Source organism: Haliaeetus leucocephalus, unplaced genomic scaffold, assembly GCF_000737465.1.
Source record: "Haliaeetus leucocephalus isolate CR32 unplaced genomic scaffold, Haliaeetus_leucocephalus-4.0 Scaffold556, whole genome shotgun sequence".
Lineage (NCBI taxonomy): Eukaryota > Metazoa > Chordata > Aves > Accipitriformes > Accipitridae > Haliaeetus > Haliaeetus leucocephalus.
In genome coordinates this window covers 3,445,456-3,456,792 of record NW_010972992.1, presented here as the reverse complement: position 1 = coordinate 3,456,792, position 11,337 = coordinate 3,445,456, and the positions used below count along the sequence as shown (strand labels likewise).

The following is an 11,337-nucleotide window of genomic DNA, read 5'->3' as shown; positions in this document are numbered from 1 at the left end:
GTGCTTCTGTTCCCATCAGAATGGTTCCCTCACTCTGGAATTGCTCAAAGGTGGCGGCTAGCAGGATAGGGTTAATGACAACAAATATGTGCAGCCCACTTACAAATGAATTGAACTCCACGCAGAGTTACTAATTGTCAATGTCAGGAAGTAATTCAGTTTGCTTTGATTTCTCTGAAGAGGATTTTACTATGCTCTGCTCATCACTGCAGAGGCATCTTTTCCTCCAACAAGGAAAGAAAAGCAAATTACAATTTGATGGGAGAAATAGCTTGTCCTTCTAATGTCTTCTATACAGTTAGACTGTGTCTTTGTCTCACCATCAACCCCCTTGGTGGTTGGATAAGGGAAAAAATACACATATGGAGAAGTAGTGTAGTAGAGAAGAGCTGGAAAGACGAAGTGCTGCAGACACTTAATAGAAGTAATTTAATATTGTTCCCACTTCATTTGTATCTCTGAAACAATGATCAGAAAGAGTTATTTACCTGTCCTCTTCTCCATCAGGGTGTCACTACTCCCTCTCCTACTACCTACAGTTATACAGGCCTTGCAAGCGATAGTTTACTGGAGAGATATACAGGCTAGCTTGAAATAAGCTGGCTCAGGTTCTGAAAGTGTCCTCAGTATGTATGGACCTCAATGGTTAAATTCTTTGTCACCTACAAATATAAATCTAGAATAGCTTTACTGGAGTGAAAGGAGTCACATTGCTGTACATCTTTTATGTACCATTCGTGCTCCTGATGGAACTCCACCTACACTTTTGTAGCTTCTCCTTATTTAGAGACACCTTTCTAAATTTCTGTTGGTGTTTTAGGTTCCCAAGTAAACTTACTAGTTAATGTGAATTACGGCTAAGAACAAAAAGAGAATGTTATTTAAAAGAAATGTGTGTGCCTGGGGCAGTCCTTTCTTTTCTTCCCCTGCCACATCTCATCTATAAAACCTGGGAGAAACTCATTCTTCTGTATTGCTTTAATACCATGGTCTCCAAGCTGTGCCCTGTATTCTAAACTGGCACCTTTGTCACCTTCCCCCAAAGCAGGTGAGCTCAGTGAAGTGAGGTTCTCCTGCAGGCTCTGGTGGGAGCTTTGATGAAATCCATCCCTCTGCTTCTGGCTCATGCCATGGGTGGCACTCTCAGGAGTCCAGGCTGGTCTGGAATTCCCTTGAGTGTGACTGTCAGGGCTCAGCTCATCCCAGGGCATTGCAGGGCTCTGCTCGGCTAGTGCTGCTCCCACAGCGCCTGCACTACGCTATTGACAGAGAGGAACACACATTAGAGCTTGTATTTGTACACAGCAGATCCTTCTATGTGCAGGACAAAGGTGCAAGTTCTACTACATGCCGTAGCCCTTAGTGAATGGCTCATTATCTAAGAAGTCTCACTCTGCTACATGTTCACCTCCTTACTTGTTGGACAGATCCCTGGCTACTTTCCATCTTCTTTTTCTTGGAGATTGCTGGATTCCAGTGACACACCAGGCTGTCATTTTGGACACTGTAATTCTTGTTACCAAGAAGCCAGTAGGTTTTCATTTTCCCTTTGCCCTGGGACAAGAAAAGGAGAGAGCAGAAAACAGCTATTTTCATGGGATATGAAGCAGAGCAGAGAATCACTATGGCCAGGGCTGTTACCTGTACTGCATTTGTTCTCTCTCCTTCTCTCATAAGTGGCAGCTGTTTGGGGAAAGAATTGTAATTTATATGCAGTTTGGGTGCTAATAATTCTTTCCGTTCAGAGAAAGGCATTTTGCTGGTCACTGGCAGTGTTGCTAAGGGTTTAAAATCAGCCTTACACCCTATATGTCTTGGTACCTGAATCCTAACACTCACCCATATTCATGTGGTTCCATGCAGGTGCAGACATAGCTGTATTTCAAAGCACACAGGAACACTTTTTTGTCAGTTAGGAGTAATGTATAGCCACTTCCAACTGAATTAGCAAAAGAACCTTGGGGCCGTGGTTAAAAATTGACTTGCGATTCACAGAAGAGCAATGGCCAAATCTATCATATCTCTTTCCAATCTCATTAAATGCCTTTACTGTTGCAAAGTTACGGAAAAGCTGTTACCTTGACTTCAATTTCTCCTCTCAGTTCAATTTCATATGCATCGTCTGTGAGAAGGGCATCATATGTAGCAGAACTGATATGGATCTTCTGTGCTAGGATTCAGAAGAGAGCATTAGGAATGAATGATTCCCCTATTCTCAGAGACCACACACCAGCCCTCCTGCATTTATCAGCCCAGTGTTTCCACCTCTTCTTTGGAAAATGTCAGGTTGAGGAAGAAGCACAAAGAAGGGGAAGATGCCTTAAGCATTGGTTGAAGACTCTGTGACACTGTGCACAGATGTCGGCTAAAACATAGAAGCAGTTAAGCAGGTTAACTGACGCACTGACATGACTGCACAGCGCTGCACTGGGTATATGCACAACGGCATTGTACAGCAGTAAAAATAGGTGGTATTGGTAGCAAAGGCAGTACAAAAGTCTGGACCAAGAAAACATGCACTGCCCTCCTCTATGTAGCTATGGTGTTTCTACCTAATGCCTTTGTGTTAAAGTCCTTAAAATTAAACTCAGCTTACCTTGTGCTATTTGGCTTTTGTCACCCTCTTTCTCCTCTTATTTCCAATCACTTTCCAGAAATGGCATAAGGGATGTGACTCTACTTGCCCACATGAATACACAAGAGTTTCTCGTGCTTATTTGATAACTAGTGGATATACAGGGATAGTGAGGATTGCAGGTCATGCATGTGCTGGTTCTTTAGATCTATGGTAATTAGTTCTCTAGCCTGGTATATGCCACAGAATACTCCTTCTCCTGTACGAACCTTATTTCACACTTGGCCATGACCAATGTGGGGGCTGTTAGGGGTTTTCCTTTCACTGTAGTACTTAAGAGATGTAGAGTGCAGGTGTGAGCCTGACTGGTGCGTAAGGAACACACAGTTTGTGCCCAAGTCACTTACGCAAGCTGGTGGACTCCATGCGGGAGGCTGTGTTTACAGTGTCCCCAAAAAGGCAATAACGAGGCATTTTGTACCCCACAACTCCAGCTACACAGGGTCCTGAGAAAATACAAGGCAGAGAGACCACAATAAGAAACAAGTGGAAAAAGGGCAGGGAGATGCCAAATGCAGACACCTTTGCTAGTCACTCTGGATCCTCAGAGAGCAATGGGAGTTGGGAATACTCAATGTATCTAGGGCCTGGCTGCGCAGTATTTACTTAAGGAGAGAAGTCACGATTTGATTATCTGAAGTTAATTGGTGCTGATATCACGGGAAGATGCTTTTTGCCAATACTAAATTGTTTCACAGCCTTTTCCATACCGATGCAAGCAGAAGTCATTTTACCCCACTGTTACTGCTGGAAGCAGGAGAAACACTTATCCTGAGGTCCTGCAGGGAGACAAGGGCTTGTACAGAAGTGCAGAATTCTTTTCTCTTCACACAATTAGACTGTGTTATAGTCTCTTTTTCTCATGCCTCCACCTCAGCCCACGTACCTGTGTGTATCCCAGCCCGCAGCTGCAGTCTGCCCATTGGCATATGAGGGATCACAACCTGACGAACTGCTGCCACCAGATCCAGAGACATTTTGGCAATCTCATCAGCATGTTTGGTGCCATTCCTCTCTGGCAGGCCGCTCACTACCATGTACGCATCACCAATGGTTTCCACCTGATGGGAAGGGGCATGTGTCACTCAGTGGCAGGCATCAAGCTTTTCTTTCAAAAGGAGATCAGAATAAAATATATCATCTCAGCTGTCCACCACTTGCCAAGCTGCGGTGTAGTCCCTGTGCAATGGCAGGTCTTGGATTTCATGGCTTTTGGCCAGCTGGCCTGGCGTATTTAATATTCACTAGGGAACAAAGTAAGAAAGATTTCAGCAACTTCCAGATTCCTTGCCTGCAGGTTTGTACTTACCTTGTAAACATCGTAAGACTCAATCCTGCTGTCAAAGCAGATGTACAGATTGTTGAGCATCTCAACAACTTGCAAGGGAGTACAGGAGGCAGCAATGCTTGTGAACCCCACAATGTCCGAGAAAAAGATAGTCACCTGTCACAGGGAGAAGGAAAGTGTGAAGCTAGGGTCTCCAGGCAACAATGGCAGAGCCTTTGAAGAGTTTGGAGATTTGTGAAATTCTGAGCAGAACAGCCTAAGGCACAAGCTGCATATAGAACCAGTGTTGCAGAACTGAATAGATACAATCCTACATTAGCAGGCTTTGGCTCTGAATTGTTCTCTATTACTCTGACAGCTAAAATCGTGCTTATCTCCAAAGTTTATCATCTGCACTTCTCTGAATACTTTGTGCTAGCTGGGAGACTGGAAGTCAAATGCTTTGAATCTTGTGAGCAGTGATCAACAGACTTCTTACAGAAGCAGGGCCTGATTTTTCTTTTAAAGTGATTTTAAACTGTGGTAGAGATCAAAACTAGGTATCTGAACAAACTGCAAAATAAAAACTCAACTGCTGTCTCTGCTCTTGTTGAATTAGGAAATACTAACTGGATTTTGTTTCTCTTCAAATGATGTTTATCTTTATTATGATTAAGTAATGTAGAGAGATATTAACTTTTTAAAAAAATCAAATTTATAAAAGAAAGAACAACAGAAACCATAATAACTGAATTGAGGAAGGGAAATGTGAGTTATAGCTGTTGGCAAAGAATTAAGTGTTTCTTCTCTGTGCTGCCTGAACTGTATGAGTGTTTAAACTAAAATTGTTCTTTTATTTGTCCTTGGTAATACCAATTAATCCAGAAGAGCCACCTTTTCACTCCCTGCTTTGGTTCAGCTACTTTTGATGTCATGGCTATTGTGAATTGTAATTAATTGTGCGATTACAGGTTGCTGTTTCGATAATGACACCTACAAATTAAATGCAAACATGTATTATTGTGTTTCACAGCTGAAAGTAACAGAGCATCCAGGGGAAAAAGAGTGAATAGAATTGCAATTACTGTAGCATGAGGATTTTAGCTATGGGCTATGCAGCACAGCTGCTAAATTCAGCATTGACAGCAGCATGCATGCTGTGAGGCAGAGCTGTAAATAAATGGGTGCCTGGCCAAACCCTGCCCTTGTTTTTATGTGGGCCAGTTTCGTTATAGCTACACACTTGAGGCTACGAGATCATCTGTCCCCCTCGTCCTTCTCTAAGTCCCATGCTCTCTTTTCAGTTATGTTTATGGAATCATACTGACAAGTACAGACAGGGTTTGTCCTACATTGGTTTTTGGGGATTCTTCCCATTTTTCAAGGAGGAAACTAATTTCTTGCTCCTATGTACTCGTGATCTCATGATGTTGGCTGGCTTTCATGAGTAGGCTCTTAAACCTAAAGAAGACAACTTGCCAATATAGGATCTTTGACATCTAAAGCTACACTTCTGGAAATTTCAGCTTTTCTTCCTTCCCCGTCAGCCTAAGTGCTTCATGGCAGGTTGCACAGCTCTTTCCAAAACCCATCATGAATATTTGGATTTCCATCCACACTCAACTATGGGTGCAAAACCAGGTTCCTCAAACCGGTGGCAAGGTAGGTGCTTTTTCAGGTGAATGCTTTATCCTTGGTGACAGCATCCTTTCCATTTGCTAACCTGATCATAATTTTCTGCCTCAACTTTTTGGCATTTCCTTAGCTGCTTGGCCACAGATTTTGGCAACATCTGGTGTAAGAGGTCCTCAGCTAGCCGCCTCTCCCTTTTCAAGTCTTCTGTCTTTTTTTTGAGGTTCCTGGCATAATTGTGTATCCAATCTGTCATTTGCTTGAAGGACATCAGGATTATGGGGTAAATGAGGCAGGCTATCACTAACAGACTGATCTTAAGGCTCATTGTGGACAGGATTTCTGTAGATTTCTTGATGAGTTTTTCCTGTCCCTTCTGCAGTAGGCACCTCTGTGCATAATGCAGTCCCTTTACCAAGGCTTCAATGGACACAATTTCATCTGAACCCAGGAATGGGATGAAAAAAGAGATTCCTTCATAGTGGGTGAAATGAAGTGACAGATTAACATTATCCATCCAGCACTTATGTACAATCTCTGATGAGAAGATAGCATAGTTCAGAATGGCAAAAAATTGATGCAATATTGTTTGAAAGCTTGTAGATGCTGGCATCCAATGAGCTTTAAGCATGGCTTCTCTTATTTGAAGGATGACTTTAAAAGCTACTATGTCTGCCCAGTCAGGGTTGTATCTCATAGTTTTGAGGTCTTCCTGGGGACTACTGAAACGCTCCAGCAGTTCAGAGATCACTCTGGATAGCACCTGCCTGGCTTCAGTATCCCCTGTGCTATTTAATTTTTGTCTCATGTCAAGGATGTAAAATCTGCAAATGGAGACTTTCTCCTTCTTGCATTGGCAATTCTCACAATACAGTTCTGCTTCACTTGCCTTACAGAGGGAGTTTAAATTCCCCAATAGCTGAGCATGAAACGATCTATTCCTCTTGTCGGCTGCTGGGAACAGCCAGCTGTGCCTTTCTTCCTGCAGGAGATAGATGAGGCGAACAGCCCAAAGGTTTTCACAGGAGGTAAGTTCCTGAAGGGCTTTCCCTGTGTTTCTCCATATTTCCAAGCTGTTGCTCAAATCAAAAGAAATGGCTCCAAGGAGGCTGCAGAGGGAGACCATGCATGCTGTCAAAATCCTTTGAACTGTTTTTCTACCACCACCGTTGGAGGGGGGAGAACACCTAAAAAACCAAACAAATAAATAAATAAGGGTTTCCCTGGGGTGTTTCTCGCAGCTCCTGAAAACATAACTGGAGCTATTAGTGATATTTAACAATTCACATGCATTTAGAAACAAAGTACAGGGAACATCCATTAGGTGAATGTTATTGAAAGACATATTTTATTCTATTTTGTTCCACCTGACCTTTTATTTTAAAAGAAAAGGTGTAGTAAGGAGACTGTTTCCATGACTCACCCAGAGCTGCAAAAACACATGAATGAAATCGTACAGTTTTTCTGTGAGTATTAAGACCGATAACATGATTTGCTGTACGTTTTATTCTCTATGGTACTTCTATCCAAATCCTAAGGAAGCCCATAAAAAGATGGGTTACTTACTCCAGTGATCACAGACCGGAACTGTTGAATTTTTTTAATCAAACTTTTAGAATTTGTTCTTAATAGGAATTTGCAGATGATGAATAATTTGTGTTGATATGGTCAAATGAGCTCAGACGTTTCCACCATATTGTCTAAATATTTCAAAAGGAAAATGAATCAGATTTCAGTTTTGACAGAAGCATATGCATATCCAATTTTTACTGTTTGAGCTTCATGATTACCTTTTCTGTCCTTATCTTTCATGCTGCACATAACTGACATCCTTGCTCCATACAGCAAAGTAACCTCTAACAATTTTCATTTTCAGAACTATTAATCAATCCTTTACAATCTTACATTAATAATACCCATGAAAACCACTCAGGAAGTTATGATGAAGCTGGCAACTCCTGAATGACTGGGTAACCTTTATTTCCATGGATGAAGAACAAACCAGGGGACTGTGTTGCTGACCAGTCCAGTCCTTTTTCTTTTTTTTCTTTTTTTTTTTTTCCCCTTTTTTCTTTTGCTCTGCTTAGTAGAGGTGATTGAAAAAAGCCCTCCTCAGATCCCCTGCTCTTTCAGATAGGTGAAATTACATTTCTAACAAGATAAATAAAAACCCAGTAAAATCTGCTATTTCTCAGCAGAGGCTGATATTAGGCAAAACAAGTTCCTGCTGAGCTCTTCGCAGCAGAATGGTGGTCAATGGTTGTAAAGTAGAAGAAAACAAAAGTACAGCCCCCAAAGATGATAAACAGCCATGTTTTCTCTTATTTATTTAATACAATTTATGTTTAATAAAAAATATATATTTATTTATTTTCAATCCAAAGGTAACAACTGCAAAATGTCTGACTGAAAGGAATCACAAGCCTAGAAAAATTTATTTCTGAACCCAGATGCACTTATGTTCTCACAACGAACTTCCAATCTTTTCCTTGCTGTATCTACTGCTTACCTTTGAGTCACTTGTCCTCTGTTTTTAATCAATCATTTTACTCTTGAATATACCTAAATATGTGCCAGGAGGGAGAAGAAAAACACAACAAAAATCCACCTTGATTTTATACTGACTACCTTTTATTACAATGAAAGAAATATAAATAGGGGCTTTAATTTAGTACCAGGCTAAAAGGTGGTGATTCTGCTTGTACTTTGCAAAAAATCCCCATCTATTTCTGTGTGTCAGCCGACAGTGACAGTTCAGAGGTCTTCACCTGGCATCTGAATGACTTAAAAACGAGCAACAGGGACGTGAAGGAGATAGGTCTGCAGAGGTGTTGCTGGCAGTCGCTGCTGGATTTTACCCTTCCCCTTGCAAGGTCCCAAGATCACAGGGTGTTAAAAACCTCTCTATAAAAGCATTTTGCAGCGTTCCCGCACTCACCTGCATGGACCTGCTTGCACCCGTGCTGCCTTCCCGCTGGGCATTGCCACTGCTTGCTCTGGTGAGTCCCGCTTGCAGACTTACGGGTCCCGACAGCTGCCTGCTGCCTTCAGCCCCTGCCAGTGCCTCACTTTCTCACCCCCTAGTTGCCCGGAGTTGTTCCTGTGGCTCTCTAACTCTTCCTACTGTCCAGCCTCTTCACAGCAGGCTCACATCTTCCCCCAGGTGAGGGTAGCAAGCCCCAGCCCAAGGCAGGGGAAAGGCTGTAAAAGGTCTCCAGCATTATCACTAAATATGGGCTCTGGTCTTGACAATACCCAGGAAGAAGTGACAGAGACACGTGTTTTTCTTTCATCTTGTGAAAAATAGTGTTTATTGCGGTACGGTTAGGTATAATACTTGTGTTGTTAAAGGCATAATTTACCAGCTCTTTGTGATCAAAGGTGTCATGATTATGACTTTATTCAAACTGTTTTCCTTCTTAGCATCTGTCATCCAGTTCTCTTTGGATTAGTTGGTTGCCATAACCTACAAAAATGTAAAACAAGTGAAAAATCAGATCGTGAGACCCAGGAATTTGTGGATAGTATATGTTGCATCCAAGATGCAGGATTTAAATAACTGAAATAAGATTTTTGCTTCACAGTCACTTTTTAGATTAAAGTTTATATTAAATTAAAAAATAATTGATGTTCCAGACTTGAGCAGCATGTGCTGCCTTCTAGGATGCGATTGCAACAGTCAGTATTATTGATGAATACAAATTTGAGTAATTAAATCTGAAGTCATACCAGTAAAATCTTTATGACTGTATGTATAGCTCTAGTATAAAGGGAGAATGCATTCCTAAATATCGAGATTTATTTAAAAGTCAAAATAATTTGGATAATTATTTAAGAGGAGGATACTTTATTTTTGCTGCAGAGACTGCTTTTGCACTGGTAGGGGCTTGTCTACAGAAGTTACTTGTATGTAAAGCAGCATTTGAATCAAAGGTGATACAGCTCCCTGAGTAGGTGGCAGAAATCTCAATCAGAGAGAACATCAGAAATAGCTAAGTGACTCTATTCTCTAGCAGCAATACCTAGAACCTTACCTGCTCGATCCAGCTGTTATAACCAGAGACCCAAGTGAAGACAGAAGGCTTGTGATAATAGCTGCAGTCAAAAGCAGAGCCAAAGCTGATGGTACCATGTACTTCCCACCTGCCATCAGCACTTTGGCAGTTCACTGGGCCACCAGAGTCCCCCTAGAAGGAAGGGGGAACACAGTTAATGGCCGTCATAGTGTGAATAGCTCCTCCTTGTTTTGTTTTGGTTTGGTTTTTTTAAGCTTTCCTTCCCATCAGGCCTGTTTGTGTCTGAAACCAAGCTCTAAAAGCGGTGTTCTCTGGACTCACATTACAACTGCAGGTGACTCCATCCCTACCCGTGCGAGCTATGGTGGGTTTCACTGTGCTTCTCCACCAGCTAGGCTTGGAACAAGTTGCATAATCCACCACCAGCAAAAGACCTTGCTGCAGGTCATCTGGAAGAGCTCCATTTCCTGGGAGGGAATAGAAACAAAGGAGTCATGGTACCAGCTGGCACTGAGGAAAGAACAAAACTGCATTGTTAAGTTTCTCCCAGGACCTGGGTACTATCCTTCCAGGTAAGAAACTCCACAGGGGCTGTATTAAAGGAGAAGCTGTATAATCCATTCCTTAGCTCCATTCTTTTGTATTTCTATTAAAAAAAAAAAAAAAGGCCTTAACTGACTAACAATTTCCGTTCCATCTTAAAATGTCCCATTGTTAGAGGAATAAAGGGCTGCTCTTTGTTCAGGAGTTTGCAATTTACTTATCACTCTAGGAATTGCCTCTTGAGCCAAGCTGACACTTTTGCTGAAGTCTCTGAGATTTTATTCTCTTTACAACTGTTCCCTTATGTGTCTTTTCAGTTATTCAGCGGAGTATGTTAGGATTAGCAAATTCATCAGTCTGCACAGTTAATGTTTGTGTTACAATAGCTTCTAAAACCTCAGTACAGGGCCCTCTAGTGCATTACTAGCCCCATTACAAGCAAAATAAACTCGAAAGGCAGGGAAAAATACTGGGTGACTGAAGTGGGGCCTGATAAACTACCTCACTACATTGAGGTTGAGGGGATCTTGAGCACCATCAACAGCCTTTTTGCAATCGGTCTCAAAGGAGAAGTCAGTACTGAAAGATTTTGTTGCACAATTTTGCAAATGTCCAAGTACTTACTCTGCAGTCTTTCCCATTCTGTCACATAGCAGGCAGTGTTAGACGACAGGATGCTTTGTGCAGAATGGAGGCAGGCCAGCTTAATGTGGTCACTTAAGGTGATGTGTTCAGTGAGTTTGATCAAAGCAATGTCATACCTGTGGTCAAATGCACACATTTGAGAGTGGGAAAGAGAAAGGGAAAGGTTTGCAAATAGATTAAGGCACACTAGCACGAATACTTAGCAGTTATACAGCACTTGGCCTATTCAAAAGAAATGCAAGGGGGCAAGGAGGCCAGTACATAAGCAGTGAAGATTCCTCCTCCCTCAAAGCAATGGGGAAATCCATGGACTGGAAGACTGTTCCCTGCAGAATTGTCCACTTTCCTGCTGGCAGCTTTCTGGAAATTGCCTTTTACAGGTTCTTTTCATCAAAACCAAGCATATGTTAGGACTAACTCCAAGGACCTAAAAGTAGGTTTAAAAAAAAGTCTGCAAGGGAGGTTTTGGTTTTTTTTTTTCATATAGACTGTGTTTGTACACAACATTTCAAGGTACAAATATGGGCTGTGATTTAATGTGATACAAGTGAAGATCAGCCATCAGTCAAATGACCAATGTTATATAAAGCCTGTTTGAG

The 11,337-nt window shown here is 41.8% G+C and overlaps 2 protein-coding genes across 2 annotated transcripts; both read right to left on the bottom strand.

The window, feature by feature from the left end:
* Positions 1 to 1,228: 1,228 nt before the first annotated feature.
* Positions 1,229 to 5,862, bottom strand: LOC104838017 (atrial natriuretic peptide receptor 2-like). The gene is made up of 7 exons (XM_010577524.1): positions 5,626 to 5,862; positions 3,945 to 4,079; positions 3,522 to 3,696; positions 2,983 to 3,081; positions 2,079 to 2,170; positions 1,409 to 1,554; positions 1,229 to 1,259 (listed from the first exon to the last, which is right to left on the bottom strand). The coding sequence occupies exons 1-7, from the start codon at positions 5,860 to 5,862 to the stop codon at positions 1,229 to 1,231; spliced, it is 915 nt and encodes a 304-aa protein (XP_010575826.1).
* A 3,120-nt stretch (positions 5,863 to 8,982) lies between these two features.
* On the bottom strand, positions 8,983 to 10,874 carry LOC104838016 (chymotrypsin-like elastase family member 2A). Its single transcript, XM_010577523.1, has 4 exons — positions 10,718 to 10,874; positions 9,872 to 10,017; positions 9,569 to 9,721; positions 8,983 to 9,000 (listed from the first exon to the last, which is right to left on the bottom strand). Exons 1-4 carry the CDS (start codon positions 10,872 to 10,874, stop codon positions 8,983 to 8,985), a joined length of 474 nt encoding a protein of 157 aa, XP_010575825.1.
* Positions 10,875 to 11,337: the final 463 nt, after the last annotated feature.

Bases quoted from the DNA above. Each gene is read 5' to 3' on its own strand.
- LOC104838017 (XM_010577524.1), bottom strand. From the start codon at position 5,862: ATGAGCCTTAAGATCAGTCTGTTAGTGATAGCCTGCCTCATTTACCCC. The intron at 3,697-3,944 runs GTAAGTACAAAC...CCTTCCCATCAG, and splicing joins AGTCTTACGATGTTTACAAG to GTGGAAACCATTGGTGATGC. The intron at 1,260-1,408 runs GTGAACATGTAG...CTCTGTCAATAG, and splicing joins TCTGTCCAACAAGTAAGGAG to CGTAGTGCAGGCGCTGTGGG.
- LOC104838016 (XM_010577523.1), bottom strand. From the start codon at position 10,874: ATGTGTGCATTTGACCACAGGTATGACATTGCTTTGATCAAACTCACT. The intron at 10,018-10,717 runs GTAAGTACTTGG...ATTCCCTCCCAG, and splicing joins AGAATGGGAAAGACTGCAGA to GAAATGGAGCTCTTCCAGAT. The intron at 9,722-9,871 runs GTGAGTCCAGAG...CCTTCCTTCTAG, and splicing joins GAGTCACCTGCAGTTGTAAT to GGGGACTCTGGTGGCCCAGT.